At 51.2% G+C, this 22,658-nt stretch overlaps 9 protein-coding genes across 9 annotated transcripts; 5 read left to right on the forward strand and 4 right to left on the reverse strand.

Annotated features, from left to right (window-relative positions):
* Nucleotides 1–109: 109 nt before the first annotated feature.
* Nucleotides 110–2,910, forward strand: IAR55_006383 (uncharacterized protein; the record flags this gene model as incomplete). The annotated part of the gene is made up of 13 exons (XM_066949466.1): nt 110–223; nt 299–340; nt 507–553; nt 615–776; nt 841–1,242; nt 1,299–1,449; nt 1,506–1,879; nt 1,952–2,238; nt 2,304–2,317; nt 2,380–2,439; nt 2,498–2,606; nt 2,687–2,819; nt 2,889–2,910. The coding sequence occupies 13 exons, from the start codon at nt 110–112 to the stop codon at nt 2,908–2,910; spliced, it is 1,917 nt and encodes a 638-aa protein (XP_066799760.1).
* Nucleotides 2,911–4,188: 1,278 nt separating this feature from the next.
* IAR55_006384 (uncharacterized protein) lies at nt 4,189–8,437 on the forward strand (the record flags this gene model as incomplete). The annotated part of the gene is made up of 16 exons (XM_066949467.1): nt 4,189–4,335; nt 4,413–4,550; nt 4,645–5,019; nt 5,090–5,181; nt 5,255–5,304; nt 5,648–5,808; nt 5,870–5,934; nt 5,996–6,357; nt 6,460–6,724; nt 6,775–6,843; nt 6,907–6,941; nt 7,024–7,051; nt 7,109–7,494; nt 7,556–7,638; nt 7,701–8,075; nt 8,267–8,437. The coding sequence occupies 16 exons, from the start codon at nt 4,189–4,191 to the stop codon at nt 8,435–8,437; spliced, it is 2,802 nt and encodes a 933-aa protein (XP_066799761.1).
* Nucleotides 8,438–8,551: 114 nt separating this feature from the next.
* On the reverse strand, nt 8,552–9,667 carry IAR55_006385 (uncharacterized protein; the record flags this gene model as incomplete). The annotated part of the gene is made up of 8 exons (XM_066949468.1): nt 8,552–8,742; nt 8,838–8,905; nt 8,982–8,996; nt 9,069–9,142; nt 9,225–9,250; nt 9,318–9,343; nt 9,426–9,500; nt 9,612–9,667. The coding sequence occupies 8 exons, from the start codon at nt 9,665–9,667 to the stop codon at nt 8,552–8,554; spliced, it is 531 nt and encodes a 176-aa protein (XP_066799762.1).
* A 1,572-nt stretch (nt 9,668–11,239) lies between these two features.
* IAR55_006386 (uncharacterized protein) lies at nt 11,240–11,605 on the reverse strand (the record flags this gene model as incomplete). The annotated part of the gene is made up of 1 exon (XM_066949469.1): nt 11,240–11,605. The coding sequence occupies one exon, from the start codon at nt 11,603–11,605 to the stop codon at nt 11,240–11,242; it is 366 nt and encodes a 121-aa protein (XP_066799763.1).
* A 650-nt stretch (nt 11,606–12,255) lies between these two features.
* Nucleotides 12,256–12,594, reverse strand: IAR55_006387 (uncharacterized protein; the record flags this gene model as incomplete). Its single annotated transcript, XM_066949470.1, has 1 exon — nt 12,256–12,594. The coding sequence occupies one exon, from the start codon at nt 12,592–12,594 to the stop codon at nt 12,256–12,258; it is 339 nt and encodes a 112-aa protein (XP_066799764.1).
* Nucleotides 12,595–15,120: 2,526 nt separating this feature from the next.
* IAR55_006388 (uncharacterized protein) lies at nt 15,121–16,439 on the forward strand (the record flags this gene model as incomplete). Its single annotated transcript, XM_066949471.1, has 9 exons — nt 15,121–15,136; nt 15,202–15,263; nt 15,346–15,454; nt 15,548–15,653; nt 15,718–15,849; nt 15,916–15,975; nt 16,040–16,124; nt 16,197–16,301; nt 16,362–16,439. The coding sequence occupies 9 exons, from the start codon at nt 15,121–15,123 to the stop codon at nt 16,437–16,439; spliced, it is 753 nt and encodes a 250-aa protein (XP_066799765.1).
* A 564-nt stretch (nt 16,440–17,003) lies between these two features.
* Nucleotides 17,004–19,373, forward strand: IAR55_006389 (uncharacterized protein; the record flags this gene model as incomplete). Its single annotated transcript, XM_066949472.1, has 4 exons — nt 17,004–17,038; nt 17,123–17,242; nt 17,386–17,554; nt 17,721–19,373. The coding sequence occupies 4 exons, from the start codon at nt 17,004–17,006 to the stop codon at nt 19,371–19,373; spliced, it is 1,977 nt and encodes a 658-aa protein (XP_066799766.1).
* A 243-nt stretch (nt 19,374–19,616) lies between these two features.
* On the reverse strand, nt 19,617–20,795 carry IAR55_006390 (uncharacterized protein; the record flags this gene model as incomplete). The annotated part of the gene is made up of 5 exons (XM_066949473.1): nt 19,617–19,685; nt 19,797–19,863; nt 20,186–20,239; nt 20,370–20,437; nt 20,601–20,795. The coding sequence occupies 5 exons, from the start codon at nt 20,793–20,795 to the stop codon at nt 19,617–19,619; spliced, it is 453 nt and encodes a 150-aa protein (XP_066799767.1).
* Nucleotides 20,796–21,953: 1,158 nt separating this feature from the next.
* Nucleotides 21,954–22,641, forward strand: IAR55_006391 (uncharacterized protein; the record flags this gene model as incomplete). Its single annotated transcript, XM_066949474.1, has 3 exons — nt 21,954–22,106; nt 22,292–22,415; nt 22,490–22,641. 3 exons carry the CDS (start codon nt 21,954–21,956, stop codon nt 22,639–22,641), a joined length of 429 nt encoding a protein of 142 aa, XP_066799768.1.
* Nucleotides 22,642–22,658: the final 17 nt, after the last annotated feature.

A 22,658-nucleotide genomic window follows, 5' to 3' on the forward strand; every position in this document is an offset into this window, starting at 1 on the left:
TTCCCATATGGGCTGATATCTCAGCTACATAAGCAGAAAAAGGAGAAAGATCTTGTCCATCTCGACCTGTCAGTCATCGATCAAACAAGGAGACTGGGGATCGACGACCATGGACTCACTCGTGGATGTCACAACGACAGCCTTCCAGGCCATATTGGCAGTGGTCGTAGTGTTCACAGCTGGATACGCTTACAAAGGTAAACACGTTGGGACTATCAGTACCGTGAGTCGTGACGATATCGTCGTGGTGTATGTCTCGCATACGAGAGCTTATGTTTTATTTGACTGAACGACTTAGACATTGATCTCGCTCTCACGAAACTTGCTGCTTCCTGCTTTGGTGCTCACAACATTTGCCGCTTCGCCCTCACTCACTTGGAAGAGACTCCTGCAGCGTGAGTGGTCCTATTATCGAGCGATAACTGACAGGTACAGTCTGGCCTACCGTCATCGTCGCACTCGTCGCGCACGTTTCTTCCCTGATCGTCTCGTTGCTCGTGAGGAAGTATGGCAACACTCCTGACTGGACTGTTGTGACCCTCACATACAACAAGTAAGTCCTCGTTTCGCGTGCAGTTGCACCTCCAGACTCAGCTGATACACTCATGTCACAGTGTCGCGTCATACCCGCTCCTCTTGCTGTATGCTCTTCACCATGTCTCCTCGCAGGGAGGTCTCGTACATCTCCGTTGGAGGGTGAAGGACACCTCTAGCCAGGTCCTTGAGCGAGCCACTGTGTATATTCTGGTCAACTTGCTCGTTGTGGAGGTTGCTAGGTATGTTCCCGTCTTCTGGTTGAGTAGGGAATGACATGTTGATCAATGTATTCATCGCTTGCAGGAGTGCTCTCTCCCCTCTGATCGCACGGATCGTTCCTTCTAGCTTGATCTCGGGAGGCGATGAGACGGAAGAACATGGTCGATTGATCTCCGAGCCGACCGATGCGGACGATGCGGACGAGCGAACTCCGCTTGTCAACCCCACTACCTCTAGGACAGTCAACAGGCGAAAAGTCCTTCTTTCAACAGTCCAGTCACCTATTCTCATCGCCGCGGTGGTCGGTCTACTGATCGGTCTCATCAAGCCTTTGCAACGGGTGGTTGTAGGCACAGGAGTGGAAGATTCCGACGGGAGCTGGCTGTGGCAGAGTATCGGCCTTGGATTGGTCTTCCTTGGTGCATCGTTCGCTCTGGTTGAAACTCTCGGTGTTGGTGCGGGACTCAGAGCTGGCGAAAAACCTGAGTGAGTAGAGGTGTCATTACCGTTCTATCGGATCAGCATGCTGAACATTCAAGTAGATCCGCTGAGGACAAGGTCCCACCCACACTGGGCACAGTGTTGCTCGTTGCGATCTGGCGATACGCAGCGATTCCCGCTATCATTCTCCCTATCATTAAAGGATTCCGTCATATCCCTTCGACCAAGGTGTATCTCCAAGACCCAGTTTTTGTAAGTCGACGAGTTTCTCAAGTCTGTGGCACGATCGACGCTGACAGACGTCACAGTCTTTCGTACTTACCCTGACAACGATCAGTCCTCCTGTCTTGCCTCCCAGTCTGAACCCATATCGATCTTCTGTCCTCTTCTCCACCTTCTACGTCGCTCTTCTCAGTGCTCTTCCAATCTCCTTCGCGATCGCTATAGCGGGTCGAGGAATCTCCTACGACATAGATTTCGATCTTCTCTCAGCTCTCAAGTCCGCTGGAGGTGGTGGACTTGCCGGTGCGGCTGCCATGGTCGTTCAGGTCCTCGCTCTGATGCCCATGAGGACCATCATGAACTACCAGTATAGGTATGGTGGAAGTATCAAGTCAGCGACTATGACCTTGTGGAACGATGGTGGTTTCAAGCGTTACTATGCTGGTTTGGCGGCGGCTTTGTAAGCATTTCAACATACATTTCAGCGCCTTTGCAGAACCTCGACACTGACTGACTTTTCGTCAATCAACAGGTTTCAAGGCCCTCTATCGCGATTCGGAGACACAGCTGCCAACGCTGGTATCCTCGCTTTGCTCTCTTCCTTCACCTGGCCCGTTCTCGTCAAGACGATCGCGGCGAGTGTCGCTTCGGCGACGTTCAGGATGACCTTGACACCTATCGACACGATAAAGACCACCCAGCAAACTCAAGGCGGTGTGGCCGGTCTCAAGCTTGTGAGGAACAGGATCAAGGAGCTGGGAGTGGCAAGTTTGTGGTATGGTGCTTTGGCAACTGCCGCGGCGACGTTTGTCGGACATTGTAAGTGAACCTTTTACCTTATTGTGTGAGTGTGCCTTGACTGATGATCGGGTATCTTCGATTAGATCCCTGGTTTGGAGTGAGTTTAGCAATCAGTGTCAGCGTGTTGAACGCATACTGATTAGTCTCTCCTTTGAACAGACATACAACTACCTCTCTGCTGTTCTTCCTCCTCCTCACACCTTGATCCAGAAGCTTCTTGTGAGTCTGAACGTGTCCTTTCGCTGGAGGGTAAATTGTTGAGCGGAAAAATTCTTAGCGCCAAGCCTTCATTGGATTTGCCGCTTCTGTCGTCAGTGACACTGCCAGCAACTCCCTTCGAGTAGTCAAGACGTACCGACAAGTTCACGAAGGCGACGTAGGCTATTGTGAGTGTCCTTCACATGAAGGCGGATTTGGAAAGCTTCAGGATTGCAAGGCTGACTGTTGTCCCCTCGTGCTCGCTTAGTGACCGCCGCAAAAGAAATCGTTGCCAATGAAGGACTCTTGGGACTTTTCGGTCGAGGATTGCCCACTCGACTAATAACCAATGGTCTGCAAGGATTGCTCTTCAGTATTCTCTGGAGATACTTCCAGGATCTGTAAGTGTTGTCATGATCGGGAAGACGGAGTTGCACCGAAGTGTGGCTGATTCATTTCGTCGACGATAGTATTGCGGGCAAGGGCAAATGATTGATTTGTTCATACTTGGACAAGGCGGTGGAAAATGCGAGATCGGAGTCTATGCTACCATGTTGACAATTCAAGATCCTTCATGCTATCTGAACGTATCTGTGATGACTGAATATTCTCATCCCCGAGCGGGATTGAGGTAATGACATATGTGTGTTCAGCCATCATTAAATGAGAGAGCTTTGGCTTATTGAAGCTACAACCTGGTCGCTTGTGCGCTTACAAATGATTTAGTGCCCATGCACTGAGAAGCGGCAATGAGACAAGGCATCGAGCCTCTGTGTATCTGATGACGGGGCATGAGTTTCTTTACCAATGCTCAGAGGTAGTCTGCTCTTTGCGAAACATCAATTATGAGCGACCCATCCAGATCAATGGCTGATTTTTGAGACAATGTCGTTTCGAAAAGAGGTAGGCGCCACTTATGGTCTGTCCGGTGAATCTTCTCTACGTGCTTCCTTCATCCTCTACCTTTTTACTCTCGCCATATATCTAACACTGGCGAGAGTAACGTTAGCAGCATGTACATCAAAGGGCTGCCAGAATTCACGATGTCAAGATGCCAGTGACTCACACTGACTCTCATCAAAGAGTAGTTGTTTAATCAGACGGAACAACAGCATCAGGTTCTACATGTTTCAGACTTGCTGACGCTGTACACATCCTGCCATTCGCTCGTCTACATGCAGTCGGTGTACGTGCTGTTCTTGGCGTTTGTAAGTTGTGCATGGGAAAGTCGTCGGGAATCGTCCGCCAGAACAAACACCATACATCGTTCCTAACTTAGACAATGGACGAAAGGTTACAGCAAGTTATGTATGCAGTGACTTGACTATACGTCGAAAGGTCGTTACGACAACGGGATCAGCGAACAGTGCTGGAGTATGATTCGGCGCTTGGGCACTCGCCACTGGCACGTCGGAATGAAGGAAGTATCCACTCACATGAATGCTCTGGAGAATCGATCTGTCCCGAAGGGCCAACCCTTCGCCTCCTTAATCATGCACATGAAGCTCTATTAATGTGCGTTGAGTGATAATCCGCTGGCGGATGGCCTGCCGAACGTCTGACGCATGAACACATCTCAATGTGCTTCCAACAAGGAACCAGTCTTGAGCTTCTTTCGGTGCCGCTTGGCTCGCGAGCTGAGGCGAACTCATCCATGTCCTGTATGTGCGGTATAAAGCGTATGTCCCACTCCCTGTTGGCAAGGCATGGACGGCTGGTGTCCACATCTTCGATTTATCAATTTGAATACAGTCGTACCGCACACGCAGCATGGTCCTGGCGTCATCGGTGGTGTACGCTGTTGTCGGTCTTACGAGTATCTTGTCGGTGCGCGCTGCTGCATACATAGGATGTATTGGTGCTCTGGTCAGATACGCCACTCTTGATCCTACGGCGACGACCAATCAACTATGCTTTGTCAGTACAATGGCCGCGGGCTCACATGGACCCCCCATATGTTGTTTCGCGAGGTTATTGACTGACTAGTTGTACAGACCTCTTGTACCGCTTCGGGGAGCCCTTTTGCATTCATTCAAGGAACAGCATGTTACTGTGCGCCGGTGGGCTTGACATACGTATCATTACAAGCGTCAACGGACGCCTATGGGACTTGTCAAACTGCAAGTTTTGCTGTGAGTCCGATTGATCGCACATCAAGGTTGACTTTGCACTGATCCGATCTGCATCAACTGCCACGATGTGCTGCTGGACTGCAATCTTCTATAGGTCTACAATCTTCGAAGTACATTCCAGTTCAATCAATGTATACTGCCCATCCTTGGACTCGCCGCAGCGAGCAGCACGACCACCGACTCGGCATCATGTTTCAACGCCTGTCGATGGTATCCCGCCGCAGCTGTCACACCCATCGGTACCAGTCAGTTCCGCTGCGACTGCTATAACTCGGCCCCCTTATCCTTGACGCTCTTGCCTTGCGCCAGAGGGATAACGTTCTTCTATGGCCATCCGGCACAATTTTCGGGACAAGCCAGAAGAGCGATGAAAGAGAGATTGGTGGAGATGGAAAACGAGAGGAAAAAAGCGCTTTGTCCGGGGAGAAAGACGGCTTGTTCGATACCAGGTATTGAAGATGCATTCGAGGTGAGTCAGACTGTGGGGGAACGAGTGAAGATGAAAGGCTGATCCCCACATCCCTCTCCACCACCTTCAGTGCATCGATGTGAATACCGAACTCGAATCGTGTGGCGGTTGTATTAACGGAACTTTCAACGATGTCAATCGCACAGCTCACCCTGGAACAGAGTGAGTGAGCCGGGTCCATATATCTCAAGTACCGCTGTGTTCTTGTAGTCTCCGAGCTGATATATGCAAGTAGCTGCACTGCACTGAAAGGGGTCGGAAGAGGAGCGACCACTTGTTCATTCGGTGAATGTGTGGCATATCGATGTCGACCGGGGTGGAGATTGACCCAAGGAGTGTGTGAGAACTCATGACCGCGATACAAGCTGCATCTGTCGGTTTCTTGCAGCACGTTGCCGGTCGTTGGCTAGACTTGCTGGAATTCGGGCTCTATGATGATACGGGCTATGTGGACCCAGAACGATACATGCATTCAAAGATACCCTCCCTTTCCTGGAACGGTGACTAACCATTTGTCGTCTCACGTGACTTGCTTTCTACGGCAACACGACTCGTTCCCATCTCGGGTCCCATCATAGAGATGAGTGTTCAAATGATTCTTTTCTTGAACCATCACTCCCCAACCCAGATTCGCATTTGATGACCATGCTTCGGAGTAGACGTAGACCCCGCCTATCGAACGAGGGTGTATATCTCGCCATACGCTTGCGCGCCGGATTCAGTTGGTCCTCGGCGACGGGGAACGACAGCGCCAGCTTCACTGGCTGGAGTGTGAGATCTCCAAAAGATGTGAGCTGAACTTATGATTGCCATGAGTGAGACAGGGAGCTGATACGGCTATGCATGATAGTTGTACAATTACCTGTCACAGTATATTGTAGGACAGGAGAGAGCTAAACGTGTTTTGTCCGTCGCGTATGTATCGCTCCTTCCTTTATACTGGATCGTATCTAACGCTGACCTGTTCAAATCGCAGCGTGTTCAATCATTATCATCGGATTGCACCTCGACTCCCATCCCAGGAGCCACCCTCTCCACCATCACGAGCCCAACCTCCCCCGATAATCTTAGATCCGCCTCTTCCATCGCCACCGTCGCCGCGCTCTACCCCTCCCGATCGCTATATATCTCCTTCTTCCCCCACCTCGACGTTTAGGCGCGAAGATATCTTTTCACGTACGGATTCACCCGTCTCCTGGGATCCGAGTAGAGCAGGAACACATCTGGACAATTCAGAACGAGGAGACGCAACCAGGATGACAGGTGCTGATGGAGCAGGAGCGGATCCTACTTTGACCCATGATTTGTTGACATTGAGGTCGAGGGAAGGTCAATGGGGTGAGTCGCGACCCAGCCCTTGGAGGCTCTGGACAGTACTCGACGTGGAACTAGGAACCCGTGGTGGAACAATCGCAAGGCTAACTCCATACTGGTACATAGCTCGAGACGGTTATTTTAGTGCAAGACCAGCTCCTCCTCTACCCTCGTTACTCGGTCAAGCACTCAAACGACGCAAATCACCCACATCAGCCCCAGATTCCTTGACCGCAACGGCCAATGACGGCGCCTCGCGACCACGTCGACGGAAAGCAGGATTCGTGGGTGTAGAGGAGGTAGCCAGGCAGCAGGCCGTCATGGAGAATGAAGCTAGAGAAGCAGAGGTGAAGGAAAACGTGGTGATTGAGAAGAGTAACGTTCTGATGGTGTAAGCTCCTCTACTCAAGGTTGGAGCAAAGCTGACGACAATTCTTTCAGCGGTCCTACTGGTACAGGCAAAACATTGATGGCGAGAACGTTAGCGAATATCCTTGACGTCCCTTTCGCGTGGGTTTGATCCTGCTGCGTATCGACGAAAACGGACTTGGACTGATAATGAGCCCTTGATAGATCCTGTGACGCTACGACGTACACTCAGGCTGGGTGTGAGTGACATGTAAAGTGACGCGTGCTGATAATTAGATGTCGGCGAGGATGTTGAGAACTGTGTACTACGACTATTGCAAGCGGCCGACTATGATGTGAATCGAGCAGAGTGAGTCAACGCATCGAGTTTCTAATCATTTGAATGGGGAGAGGCTGATTCCTGTAGGGTCGGCATAATACACATCGATGAGATTGACAAGCTTGCTAGACGGGGTGGAGGGGACATGGGCAGTTGGGGAGGAGGCAGAGATGTGGGTGGTGAAGGCGTACAACAAGCTTTGCTCCGATTGCTCGAAGGAACGACTCTCACACTATCGGCGAAACCTCCTGCAATCTCTTCGAGCAGCGGAGGATCAACCAGCTCTCCACCTTCAGCTGGACCTGGTGGTCTAGGGTCTGGAGGAAGCTCAAGTGGACCCAAGGCTGAAAGCGCGGCAGCATATGGAGATCCACCAGGATGGGATCCGAATAATCCAATGAACAGGGGTCTAGGAGGAAAAAGGAGTGTTCGTGAAGGTCTGCCGAGATCAATAAGTGGTGGAGGTGGTGCTGGTCAGTGAAATATCTCCGGTCCTCGGTTGTTGTCGTCGAGCTCTGCTGATTTGTTCCACAGGCGGGAAGGGCGAGACCTTCGTGGTGGATACGACTAACATCCTGTTTGTACTTTCGGGAGCTTTCGTGGGCTTGGAGACGATCGTGAATCGGAGACTGGGGAAAGGAGTGAGTCTCGACATCATCCCAACCTCGCTGACGTGCAGTCCATTGGATTTGGAGCACCGTTGCCCAAACCAGACATAACCGAATCAAACGACCCAATCCCATTGAAAGGTCTCGCAACGACGGATCTTGCGACATATGGTCTCATTCCGGAATTTCTTGGTCGACTTCCCATTCTTTCCACCCTTCATCCACTTTCCACCGACGATCTCGTCCGAATCCTTGTCGAACCGAGGAACGCACTGATCAAGCAATATATGGCGATGTTCGAGCGATATGGAAGTGAAGTGATGTTTACAGATAAGGCTGTGAAGGCGATCGCGAGAGTGGGTCTGGAAAGAGGAGGTGGGGCAAGAGGATTGAGAGGTGTGTTGGAAGAGATATTGGTCGATGCCATGTTCGAAGTCCCAGGATCGGTGAGTGGTAATACTCGCGCGCTCAGCTGCACTCAGCCCTTTCCACTTTCACGACACAATACCCATGCCAACTACTTGAGGCACCGTATGTCAAAGCGGTCACCACGCAACCGTACTTTGGGAACGTGATCGCAGTCTATGCGACCCACTTTGTCTGATACGCTTGCTGACATGAGTGACTACTCACTCAGTCGGTACGATACTGCCTCATCACCGAGGCTGTGGTCCGGAAAGAGAGCCCAGCGGTATACTTTTCGAGAGGTCAGCGAATGGTTTACTTGCAAGCGATAGAAGATGAAGATGGTCCGGAGGGTTTTCAAGAAATGTCAGTCGAAGACGGCCAGCTAAGGGCGACGGGTTGATCGGGCAGCATTTTAGCTGTTGCTCAGAAAGTTCGTCGACTTGTATTTTGTTTTCTTCATATTTGAATGATCATGTTGTATATGCATTTGTATTTGTATGTCTCGAGGTCAAAATCACAAGGTGGGCCACTTGGGATCGATGGCTTTCAGTTCCCCAGGACCTCTGAAGATCTCGAGGATATGGGCCTGGTCATTAAGCATGAATCTGTCAGCTTGACTTTTACCCTCCTTGGCGAGCGTTCTCCATCGATCGAAATCGGCTTGATTGCGCTTATCCCCGTGAGCCTTCTCGGGATTGTCCCAGTCTGGAAGTACGGGGATGAAGCAGTGTGAGCAAGCTTCCGGACAGGAATAGGAGGAGAAGGAATGATCGGATGAGCACGACGATCTCCACACTCACGACCTCGAGAGAATCCTAGGAGAGTGGTGATTCGTTTGTTTGGGATGTCATACACCAACGAGCAGATACTATGTATGGGTCCCGGTCCCATAATCAGTCGCGTCACGTGGATCTGGATCTGCCAGCCGTTCTGATACCACTCACGTTCCGGTCTCTTCGCTGTGGGGGGTAGGCGAGTGATACAAGGAATCAGCAACACGGTTGAAGGGACACCCATACCATACCACTCACAGCCAGTTGCATTGCCATAGTTCTCCAGGTCGAATGCATTGATAGTCCGCCTTCTGGTAATTGTATCGGCCAGCCTGATTAGATGTTCCAACCAACCAGCAATCAATCAATCAATCACGACGCTCCACTAGAGGGTAAAAAGAGAATCAGACTGACCATCGGTCCACCGTGGATGGCATAGGCTGGGATACGGTGTCAATTGGTCTTCCAAGTGGTTGGGATATGATGGATCGCGAGGAAGAGACTCACTGATCCGATCTTCGTGCGAGAACCACCTATCCGATATTGATGGAGCACGAAATCAGTTTGACGAGCAATTTCGAGCGACAGCGACTCGAGCAGGCCAACACCGCTCACATCTCGTACCTCCATTTCTCGGGGGCTCCAGTATCGGGATTCTTGGCATCGTAGTCGTAGATCAAGTGAAGATCGCTAGATGTGTGTGTGTGTGTGTGTGGTGTAACAGGTCGTCAGCATCTAGCACCTTGGATTTCGCATAAGGTTGGGGGGTTTACAGTATCCCGGCGGATGGTGAAGACCCACCTTAGATCTTCCTTCCATTGTTCATGCACTTTCTGGGCTTCTTCCGGGTAGATCATTGTGGTTTCGATATGGTAAGCATGAGCGTCATGTGAAGATGTATGCTGAGTGAGTGTAAATGGAAGGAAAAGACGATGACTTAAGGAATATATGTATATATATATAGGTCACAGTTCGGGAGAAAGTGGAAGACAATCAGCTCCTGTATGTGACCGACCCACGTCTCCTTATCCCAGGGTGCCCAGGGGCGGGTGACTACCACCTGCGTGACGCAGCTGTACGTTGCGTTGATCGTCCGACGATAATCAAGCAGAAAACGCAATCTGAAAACAGAGACGTCGATTGTGCATGGTGGGTGAAATTCCATCAACTTGATTTCGTGTCATGTACAGTATCGCGTAGAATACAGGTACCATCTCCTCATATCAATGACCACAGCGTACATGTCTCTCCTTGGTGTCCCGCAAGCGATGCATAGCATTGGCGCGTTTCTTCAGGTGGGTTCTTGTCATTTGTCAGACTGTGAGGGTGTTGCTGTACACGTAGATGTACTGTAGTAGGTGGGTCAGATACAGTGTCATATCGTCCACGAGGCACTGGCGACGCGAGCGTGGGCGTGGGCGTCTTGGGCGATCCGGAGATCAACAGCACATCCGTGATCGCCATAAGACGACAGACGAATAGTAGATGACCGAGGAGCTCTGAGGGAGACAGTCAGCGTTGACGCAAGTTTGATTGTCAGAGAACCAGGCGCCGATGCCGGGTGTGGTGTGATTGTAAGGGATCTTGTTGGGAACGAAGGACGTGGTGGGTGTTGCCTTTGTTGGGAGTCTGATGTGATGGTATGTGAGGTATGTGAGTCGAATTGGTTGATAGAGGCATCGAAGAAGAAGAAGAAGAAGCACGGAAAGAGAGGATGGCGGCGAGTGTCTTTACATGAGTCCATCCCAAACATCTCTCCCACTCGCTCCACTCACCGTGTTTGGACACAGGCGCATCCGTTTGCTTCTCAACGACTACCTTGTGACGCTATCACCATCATTGCGAAGGATTGAGAAAAACAACACACGCTATTCTTGGCACGGATAGGCACTTCGATCATTCTCAGACGAGGTCCTGTGCATGGAGACGTTCGTGGATCACAGGGGATATTGTAACCCCAATCACGATTCAGCCGTGTCAGTCAGTACAATTGAACATACACACAGCCGCACTCAGCTAGACTATTCGAGTTTGCCACGTCACAGTCACAAATCGACACCCGTTCCATGACAGTAATCAATGCTTTTGAGCTCAGCAGTCGCCCTGTCGATCGGTCATGCCATAGTCAGATCAACAAGGATTGGAAGCTTATTTCTTGGGACCTATCACTTTGCCTGTACGTCAGAGTATACAGGGTATACAGGCAGTAACTATCTCTTCTGGATCGATGATCCCCCAAAGCTACATGTCCCTCAATTGCGGTGTTCTTCATGGTTGATGTTCAAAATATACTGTATTGTTACAAACACTGACATTCAACTCTGTCACCTGTTCGTGTCCATCTAAAGGAAGCACAAGGTCAGCGGACGGGCAACACTTCAAGCATAGCTCATCTGCAGAACGATTTCACTCACTTCCCATGCGGGGATTCACGCAATAGAAGCAGTCCCCACCATCCCCACAAGCACCAGCGCCACCAACACCTGTTTCAACCCACCAGTGGTCGTCCCCATCATCCTCTCAGAGCCACTTTGTCTCCCGGTCCCATTGGTGGTCGCACCCTCCATACATCCCATGGTCTGATTACGACAAGACGAGTTGGCTGCTTGACCGTACGAGGCGTGAGCGAGCGGCGTGTCGAGGATACATCCGTAGTTGTTGTACGTGGCGTTGAAGACGACGGGAGAGCCTTGCGGACCACATATTGCCTGAGCACACGGTTGAGTGTCGAAGAAACAGGCGCCGATACCGAGACTGTCGTTGTGGGGGAGTTGGTCGCTGCCAAAGTATACCATGGTTGCGTCGAGTGTTTGCGTAGTTTAGAATGATGGATAGGTGCCGTTCATCTCTCGCTTGAAGCTAATGAAGAAGAGAGAAGGCACTGTCATATATGATATACATGTATATATATATCCAGGTTTGTGTGGAGTCAAGGAGCGATGCGACACTATTGGTGTGTGTGAGTGTGCGTGTGTGTGTGTGTGTGTGTGTGTGTGTGTGTGTGTGTGTGTGTGTGTGTGTGTGTGTGTGTGTGTGTGTGTGTATGTGTGCGTGTATCCCATTTGCGTCAAGATCGGAAACACCGTTGCGTGCCTCAGAAGAAGAGAGATGTCCCGTTTCACGTAAAAACAAATGTGGGGTAAAACAGACTTTCGGCTGGGCACCAGATCTACGACACTGTCAGGATTTCGATGCTTTGTCTGGCTGGAGTACAGAGTACAGCGGTCCTCCATCAGCGGAGGAAGCACATATCTTAGGGCTGTGCATCGACCTAATGAATACATGTGATATCATCGTTTCATCGGACTGCTCTTCATCTCGTGCTAGTGATTCGAATCTCAGACACGGCTACACTAAACTCTACCGGTCAAGCGCTCAGCATCATGCCTTCTGGGTTGGTATCCAGGTGACCGCACTCACTTTTCTCACCAGCTCCCCACGACTATCAAGCCAACGTGCCCAACACCAGACCGACCATCAAGATCATTGCCAGTCTCCCGCGGTGCGAGACCACCTTCTTCTCCGCCCCGCTCGAATGGTGATTACTCCTATCACAGCCGACAGAAGTCCCATTACAGGCTCCAGTCCGGACCATGTCGAAATCCGACAGCGCTCGTGTGGTGTTGACCACGCAGCCGTAGTTGGGGTACGATGAATTGTAGACTATCTCGGCGCCCTGAGGGGAACAGATCGATTCGGCGCAGAGCTGGGTTCGGGTGAAACACGGTCCGATATCGGCTGACGTGTTGAAGGGGAGTTGACCGGGACTGTACGACAGAGACATGGTGTAGTGGGTCGGGTATGGTGGTTCAATCGTTCGTGTTGTAGGGGGCCTAGACGAGTGAGCGACTGGAGTGAGAATGCATCGACCTTTGCGGCCCAGTCAACCACATTATATATACCTTGCGTCAAACGTGATCGGGGAGTGAATTAGCACACTTTGGCTTGTGATCCCCCACTCTCGACATCCTGGACAGTAGCACTAGTCCCTCCCACTCATCACAGCGTATCACGGCTTCCAACGTCACCGTCACAATCATCCGGCGCCTTCCCCTCTTGACCACGTCCAATTTGCAGACAACACGCCAGTTGTACGACAGACACCATCCCCAGGAAATCAACCCGCATGACGAATGTTGCTCCTTGCCTCGCTCCTGACATTCCTTTCAGGACGAAAGTGGGGTAACTCGTGATGGTGTGGAGCACTAGTCTGAGACTCTCGTTATCAAATTATGGGACTCAGTTATCATGCATGTGGTCTCTTCATTTACGTATTGCCAAGCCATCGTCCCGGTAGCGACGGTCCGCAAAGATCATGATGCATATGTGTAGGAGACTTGGGTGTACAACGATGACGGATCCTCTGAATCGGCGTGGTGCTGAACTCTGAGCCAAAGCTGACGAATGGGTCAAGGGGACGTTGAGCTGTGAACATTTGACGGTGACCAATCCGTCTGCGTCAGTGGATCTGGCTGTGTCGGAGTGCAATGGCAGTCTTTCACCGACCTTGACCTACTCGCTTGGCGTTAATACCATCCCACTATTCACTATTCGCTATAGTCAGAAAAGAGTCCCCACCATCCTGGCGAGGAGAAAAACAACCACCAATTGGGCACGGTAGCTGACCGCCGCTATGGCTGTACATTCGTGGTATGATGAAGAAAGGTCTTGGCATCCTCGCCTTGAGGTCAGGAGAACGGTACTCATGTGGTCCGGCATAGAGTGTCTCAGAACTCGCACGTCATACTGTACTCGAACCATATACGATGAGTATGATGTGAAAAGGGTAGATATCGGACACGCGCCGAGTATCGACAGCATAACGACATTTGACTGATTTGCATCCTGTACCCTGTATCCTGAATATCATTTGAGGTCGAATCACCTCATCCGTGATACCCTCCCTCTTCTGTCATTCTGAGCCACAGAACGAGAGCCAACCCGGAGTGGGGAAGCAGATGGGGAAATTTGGGCAAGGAGCATCATCCTGAGATTCTTGGGCGTCTTTTTCATCTCCGTGCATCGTCTTAGTGCTTGTCGTTATATTACGGAATGCCGAGAGGTGGGGCTGAAAGTATGGTGCATTATCGCTGTGAGTGTCGACACAGATCCAATAGGTGCATATCATAGGGAGGAGCCCATGATACAAGACCAAAAGTGGGCGATAATATGACACTTGGCGTATCTGGTGAACTGAAAGTCGACTGGAACTAGAGTGGGAGGGAACTCGAGCTCGTCAAATAACACAATATAATCCAGTCCGCTCGGGCAAGTTGAAACCTGACTGACTCACCATTCAGACAACGGCATCAGCGCTCATACCAGAATTCCCAACATCCCTGCGATGGCAAAGATTACGACCAGCTTGGTACGGTGCTTGACCACCCTGTCCGTCCCGCTCAGATGAAGCGGTGTCGGTCCCGAACATTCCGGCGTGCATTCACTCCTGTTGACCATCTGAAGCGCTCGGGGAAGGTCGGTATATTCGATCTGACATCGATATTCGGTATGATTGTCTGTGCCGTTGGCAAAAGATGAGAAGGAGGTGTTGATGGGTGATGAGTATCTGTCACATGAAGCGGCGGCACAGGACGAGGTGTTGAAGTAGCACGTCCAGTTGAAGGTAGACATTGTGTATGGGCTGTTGGATCTGTCGAAGCGTGCACAAGTCGGTTGCTGAGATGTTGGAGGGAGCGAGCTCAGAGTAGACTGTGGTCTCGACGTGTTGCGACGGACAGAACGACTCAACTTGTCAGTAAGGTGTATAATAGAACAACGACGTGCTCCACACCCCAAACGGGGTTAAGCATGTTTGTCTCACGAAGCCAGTTTTAGGCACATGACAGTGGACAGTGGTGACGCAGAGTGTGTGTGTGCTCCAAGTGGGACAGATATCTATCCGGAAACAAGCCGACTTGGGTGTGCCATTTACGCGCTGGATGCAGCACAGCGGAGTTTAAACTGTTCAGCTGATACGACACAATTCTGGTGTGGAGCACTGGTTTCAGGAGAGGATGTCTTGGCAGTGAAAGAGCTATCGGCGACGACGGCAATGACAATGACCACGACCAGATCGACAACCGTGAGAAGATCTGACTCGAGAACGTGAACAACCTCACGGTCTACCCCGGTCCGTTGTCAATGGGATGCTGCGGTTCTCATGACAGTGTATTTATAGACTCATGAGACTTAGTCCTTTGCATATTCTTCTGTACTCCCACAAGACGTCTCTTCTTAAGCATCACTTCCTGGCCTTCTGCTCAATTTACTTTGCGGACTCACGCTGCATACACTAATCATGTCAAGCAAAATGAACACCGATCAAGGTGGGTTCCCGAGCATCCCATTTCTTAAGTTGACGATTGGACTACTGACATCAACTCAAATTAAGCCTGCGCATGTAATCCCGTCGCCCATCACGACTATGATGCCAAAGGTACTTGGATCGAAGGTGTGCGTATATCGACGTCCTGTGGTGTATGCACAGGAGGTCCAGCTGATATGATCACGGACACTAAACCGTGTCGCGGAATAGGGTCTGAACGGTCTCAAGACGTATCACTCTCCTGCGACAGGAGGAACGTCGAAGAAAGCGATCTTGCTCCTCTACGATGTTTTTGGCTTCTGTCCGCAGAACTACCAAGGTGAGCAACCTCTACCATGTCAAGTTTTTGACTACCTGTGCCGATCCATACAGCGCCGTTGGACTGCATGCTGATGACATGTATCGATGACAGGCGCCGATATGATGGCGAGCAATGGCTTTGACGTGTACATCCCCGACGTGTTCAAAGGCGGAGCTCTCGACTTCAAACAAGTGCGGTCTGCCGAAGCCAGCGAAAAGTGAGCACATCTTGGCCGTCCGCTCAGGCTCTCCACCAGTGATTGACACCAAAATGGAACTCAGGCAGAAGATTGTTCAAGCGTTCTTGTCCGACTTTCCGGGCAAGTGCGAGGCTCAGGTCAAGCCCGTGCAGGATTTGATCACCACTCTGAGAGAAAAAGGGTACACGAAGGTGGGAGCATTGGGTCTTTGTTGGTGGGTATAGGCATCCGGTAGCACACCTGGTCGTGTATCCTGTTCGGAAGCTGACCTACGGTTCAGGGGCGGAAGTATGGTCACATATGTCCCGGAGCTGGACGCTATGGCTATGGCTCATCCAGCGTGAGTCTCGTCTATCCCAACGGTCGGAACACGGTGCTGATTCAGTCTTCCGTGATACTTGCAGACGATACGGTGTCACCGCGGCTGGTGCGGAGAAACTGAACTCACCAACCTGCCTGCTCCCATCAGCCAATGAGGATGAAGCGCAGGTGCGTCTCTCAGACGTTCCTCTTTACAATGTGCTAGACCCATCCCAGCCGATGCTGACGTTTGTAAAATAGATGAAGGAGTTCCACAACGCGATGCTCACTAAACCTGTTGGTCCGCAATGTGTATTGAAATTCTACAGCGATTGTCCACACGGATGGCTAGCTGCGCGAGGTGATGTGAGTGTCATCCAATCCAAGATGTCCGTTGGTCGACTGCTGATGCTCATTGACTCGCAGTTGACTTTGGACAAGGGGAAACAGAAATTCGAAGAAGCTTATCACGATATCATAACCTTCTTCACCAACGTACTCTGAAGTTACCCGTGGTAAGGCCCATGAGCACTCTCCGACCTGCTCCGTTCCAGTCATATATCGAGGCACAGATGATAGAGGCGATACACAAGCATATGCATGAGAGAGATGCCGCATGTAGTTTGGCTGTGGCAAAACAACCAAGCGATGTTCGATATCACGTCATCAAGTGTCGAGTGCTTGCGTCATCGTCATCCTCTGCGAGCTGTCGGCGAGTGACTGCAGGAGAGACGACCACCTGGCAATCTAAATCCTTTCCATTCTCTGTCTGTGTGATACATCAGAACGATTGAAGCGGGGAGAGTGGGGAGAGTGATACAGAGACGGTGGTCATCCATCGTGCCACAGAGATGTGCCGGATCTGATTTGATCCCGTCCACTCATTGAACTCGAATTCCACAACATTTGTTCGTCTCATCCTGAATCTTCTTTGCTATCTTTCGATATAAGTTATATCATTAAGTCACTACTCAGACCAACATATATACAGATATGCGCTCATAAGCACCGTAACATTCCACCCTTGCTGTCCTCCCATCACCTCTGTCTTCAATCACGACATTTGACATGTCCGCTCAAGTCTGCCGGGATTATCTGAACGGGTACGTTCATCCACGTCCTCGCTCGCTGAGCAAATTGAGATCGGATACGGACGTTTAACCAGAGTAATCATCTCTTGTCCATAGGTACTGTCGTTTTGGCACATCATGTAAATTCTATCATCCCCCTCGTGCGTCTGCAGGAGCAAGCAACAGAGGTCCGTCAGGAGTAAGTAGACCTTCAGCGACATCAAATTACCAATTCAAGTGAGTGACAGAAGCGTTTCTTCCCCCTTTCCCCGCCTCCCTGCAAAGACCATGACCATTTCATTATACTGCAATCGTCGTGCCCTTTGTCTATATAAGTTATCATCCTCACTGAATAGCTGACCATGTCTCATGGTCTTCAGCGAAGATACTATCAAGTCCGATCTGGGAGTCGAAAGACCTCAATGGGTCTTGTCGAATTATGCGACGGCGAAATATGAGCCGAGTCTTTTCTTCGGTTATGATATCTCACCAGAAGAGCTGAGATGGAAGAGCGTCGTGGCGTTGAAAGAAGGGAAAGGACAAGAATATGTGAGTCGAAGGGGGATTAGGTCTTTGTGCTTCGTTTCTTCTCTTGGTAGGCGATTGCTGGTTTCTCCATGTACAAGTATGGAGTACGGCGGATCAGTCGTCCTGAGATCGTGTATGGACTTTCGTTTGTCTGGTAAATATGCTGATCCTCACCTCCCATTTCAAGATGAGAGAAGAGGAAACACTCCTGGCTCAAGCGAATTCTACCATCAATCAAGCCCTTTCCAACCTGGCCACTACTTGCAAAGTCGCGGAAACTCTACATGACAAACGATTCACCAGAGGTACAGCACCAGGCAGTGATCGACCGAAAGACTTTTCGGAAGCCGCCGCTTTGGGTACAGGTCCGGAAGGGACATCGTCTTCTGGAGCTAATACTGGCGGAACATTTGGCGGAGGTGTGGTTGGATCAACCTTCGGCGGGAACAAAGCGTCAGCGTTTGGAGCACCGACCACAGGAGGCGCGTTCGGACAGAGTGGGTTTGGAGCCACGAGCAAAACATCTGCATTCGGTTCGAGCGGTTTCGGATCAGGCGGGGGCTCAACCTTCGGCTCCAGTACTGCGAAACCGGCACAATCTGCTTTTGGATCGACATCCACTCCTGCGACTGGAGGCGCCTTCGGCTCATCAGCCTTTGGTCAGAAGCCTGCCACGACTTCTGCGTTTGGCTCATCAGCATTCGGATCGACAACGACGACTGCTCCAACGTCGGGCTCAGCGTTCGGTCAGACTGGTTTCGGAGCCAAGCCAGCTGGAACAGCATTCGGCACAGGCGCTGCCGCTCAGTCATCGGCATTTGGGTCTGCCACGACACCGTCCACTTCTGCGTTCGGTACATCGGCGGCTCCGGGCTCTGCTTTTGGTTCATCGGCCTTTGGTCAATCAGCTAAACCGGCGGGAACATCCCCATTCGGCTCCACTTCCACGACATCTGCATTCGGTGCTCCTTCCGCTCCATCGGCATTCGGCGGTGCATCTATCCCACCCGCTCCCTCTGCTTTCGGCTCTAAATTCACTCCCACTGCACCTTCCGCCTTTGGAGCTACGACAAACCCGTCCGGTGCATCTGTCTTCGGCTCAACTTCCGCACCTTCTGGCCCGTCCGCCTTCGGTACATCAGCTTTCACAAATACCTCAACCCCTTCCACAACGACTCCAGCAGCCGGAGCGGGTTTCGGGCAATCCGCCTTTGGCCAAACAGCGTTCGGACAGCCTGCGAAATTAAACCCTTTTGGGACACCTGCTCAGCCAGCATCATCGAATACCGGCTCGGCATTCTCAGGATTCGGCAGACCAGCGGCTCCGGCTACTGGTTTTGGTGCGTTCTCGAACCCGACTGCGACGGCCACGAGCACGAATACACCAGCAACCACGACCAACCTTTTTGCTGCTCCCTCGCAGCCCGCCGACCCTTTCGGACAGTCTACTCAAACAGCTCCGCCCGAAGCTACTCTGTCTTCAAATGCTCCATTTGGTGCACCGGCCGCGTCCTTGTCATCGGCATTTGGTACTTCCACACCGTCCTCTGGTTCAGCCTTTGGCGGCACAAGCGCTTTTGGCACCCCAGTGCCGACTACTAAATCCGCTTTTGGACCGGCCTTCTCGCAACCTCAGCGTTCGTTAGGAGCGCAACCGCCGTCAGGTGAAGTGCCACCCGGTTGGTCATATGATGATCCTTGGTCGTGGACACTTGCAACGGAAGCAGGATCGGAGAAAGGAGGGAGGTTGGTGGAGGAGATGGTGAATGCGTTTAAGAGCTCGAAATTCGATCTGGGTGGGATACCGACAGTCCCTCCCCCGATAGAACTGAGGGCGTGAGGTGTAGGCAGGATGAGTGGCTGTGTTGACGAGCGGAAATGATATGAATCAAAAAGAGACGACATGTTGTAATGATACGGTATGATGACGATTCAACGACTGTGTTAGACACGAAACGATCATCACATGCATGAAATATGTTCACACAAGTCTGGCTTCATTTACATCTACGCGAGGAGGACCGTTCGAGTCACCGAGGTGGCTCTCTCGTCGATGCTCTTTGAGCGGTGCGCAATCCTATCATTACTGCAGGAGACACATTGATTCGGCAGCTGCAGGACTAGGCGCCTTCTTCGTTTCTTGAGGTAACAACTGATTCAAAAAACGAAGATCAGCATCAGTAATGTCATTGAGGTGTGTGACATGACCACGGCCGAGAGGAATGATGATAGTACGAGTGCTGGGGCGATTCTCACTACTCACATTCACCATTCTTGCGTGAAGAGGTACGAGGACTCCACCGGGGAACGAAGTTCCTTCGGGGATGTAGCTGAATTAGACAGAGGGTCCGCGTTAGCGTGAACTATTGTACTGGTGAGGATGATGATGAATGATCATGTGGTTTGTTGAGATGGGAGAAACGGGTTGGCTTAGGACGAACAGAGATGGTTTAGGGCGAACAGAGATAGTTTAGGAGGGACAGAAATGGAAGAGAGATAGATTCTTGACCACATTAAGCTCTGGTCAGGTTTCCGATAGAGTGAGGTCGTGGTCAAGGTTGATTGTGCATTATTTGGACTCTAATCGCAACTCTACGACGGGTGTGGAGGAGAGCATGCACCGTACAGCAAAACAGGAGATCAGATACTCACCCTCCATATTTGAGTACTGTCATCTCGGGCAATTGAGCGCCGAGCGGTAACATCCTGAGCCCAGACCGAATCATATCGTACTGTAAGCCGACATCATCATCTTGCATAGGTAGATGAATGGGGTAAGGGACAGAATGTGTAACGTCATGACGTTGATGGGAAGGAAGATTGTAGGAACACTCACGTCCCTGCCGGAGCGTAAAATCCGTCGTTTGGTCTCTCTGTGATATTCTTGAGACAGGCGTCGCCGTCCTATCCCCGGCACGAGGCGTGTCAGTCAGCACGATGAGTATTCTACAGTACTCGTCATATTTTCCATGAACCAGAGTGAATTCAGTGCAATTGTATGTGTTCGTTCGATGAAGGAAAGGAAAGGAAAGGAAAGGAAAGGGATGACGGGCTATGTACCACTCACAAACTCGACTAGAGCCCAAGACGGTCTCCACTCTCCCTCCGTGAACCACTCTCTCTGTAGATCTTCGGCATTCTTCAGCTCGTCGACGGTCTTCGGATCAGCCTTCTTCATGTATTCTTTACGTTTCTTCGCCAGAGCTTCTTCTTCAGATTTCTTTCTTTTCGCCGCCGAGGAGGATGATGAGGAGGATGGCATGGTGTGGTCTGGTCTGGTGTGGTCTGGTCTGGTGTGGTCTGGTGTGGTCTGGTCTGGTTCGGCTTGACTCGTTTGACAATCAGTGAGCTGCTGGATCGCTCGAGACTCGAAACGAATAGAATTATTGATCCCTTTTCTGAGTCACTGCGATGTATGTACTGTACAACGGAGCGGAGCTATTCGGGTGTTCAGCTACTGAGATGGTTGAAGAGGACGATTTATACGGTCTGCTCAGATTGGTTCCAAAGCTTGTCGGACTAGATGGGGCATCAAGTGTAAGACGGACTGCATAACTTCATCGTTGCCATTGGTTTTGTTGGCTGAACAGCAGCCACTGGATATCCTTTCAATCCCAGGAGGGGAGCCTCATAGTCTCCGGGTCCGATATCCTTTCACTCCCCAGAGAGGAGACTCGTAGTCTCGGGGCAGCCCCCTCCTTTCACTAGCCGCTTGGGGTTCAACGCGGCTGGGCTCTGATGAATGGTGAGATGCGAGGCAGGCGATGGACAAATTGTCTCCAGCGGCGCCAACACCAGACCGGCGGCATCTCTTCGCCGCGCTGATAGAACGGATCGTCGAACCGTTTCCTCATTGTCTACATGCTTCATCTTCGCCATGGCATGTCTCAGTCTCAGAGACGACCAGTCTCTCGACTTGTATGAGTTACCGAAGGCCAGTCGTCGCTGTGAGCAGCACTCGGCTGCGACTGCTCGTTGTGGCAATGCCTCCAGCTCAGTGGCGTGCTTTCATCTTTCCTTGGGATCCGGAACCAAACAAAAGGACCCCTCTGTCTAAGTTACTAATGTCAGCCCGATCGATCGAAAATGACGTCACGTCGTCCACTCGCTTGGTAGAATTCCGCTCGATCTATCACCATACACTGGTTGAGTAATCCATCTCGACTCCTCTCAACCCTCTCTTGACCATTGCTAAGACGTAGCACAGACACCCTCTTAGCAAAGACCAGTGCGTGTCCTTCCCCTCTTGTAGCCAACGTTCGACAAAGCGCTGATCGCCCAAAACTCAAACCCAACCCAAAACAGTATGTCCACCACCTCCATCCTGACCCGATCCACGTTCCTCCGTCCCATCTCCCGACTACGACTGGTGCCTGCTCGAAGAACACTCACCGCCTCTCCCTCACTCAGGTCAAACAGCATGTCACCCCCAGCACACAAGATGGCCCACTTCCCTCGGATCACGACGAGTCTGCCCTCGGAGCATGCCGAGTTCAGGACGGTGCTATGGACAGGGGAGAGTAGTCAATTGGTTCTGATGACGATTCCGGTTGGTGGAGAGATCGGTGAAGAGGTGAGTGGGAGCTTTTCCATGCTTCTGCTGTGGGATCTGGTCTCTTGGATCGCAACGAAGTGCGATGAAACGGATAGAGGGGTTGGTTGGATCAGAAAAATGGGGGAGAAGCGATCCCGTCCATTCGAGACTTTGATACGGAACTCAGAGGCAACCGAGCGGTCCCACTCACACTCAGATCACAGGTACACCATGTCGACCAACACCTCGTCTTCACCTCCGGTACGGCCAAAGCCATCATTGCGGGCGAAGAGAAGGACGTCAAAGCAGGCGATCTCGTCATCGTTCCTCAAGGTACCAAGCACAACTGTAAGCGTTTTCTACTCCGACTCTTCAGAAATCGCCTCCAGAGCGGATTACTGATATGAAGTCGCTTTGTTCAGTCCTCAACTCTGGTCCTACCCCACTTTCCCTCTTCACGGTCTATGCTCCCGCTGAACACTCTGAGACTTCGGTTCATAAGACCAAGGAGGAAGGCGATAAGCTTGAAGATGAAGGTAAAGACGAGCCTCCAGAGTGGGCAACCAAGCATTAAACATAGCATCTGAAAAC

The sequence above is a fragment of the Kwoniella newhampshirensis genome, chromosome 14 (assembly GCF_039105145.1).
Source record: "Kwoniella newhampshirensis strain CBS 13917 chromosome 14, whole genome shotgun sequence".
In the NCBI taxonomy this organism is placed as follows: domain Eukaryota; kingdom Fungi; phylum Basidiomycota; class Tremellomycetes; order Tremellales; family Cryptococcaceae; genus Kwoniella; species Kwoniella newhampshirensis.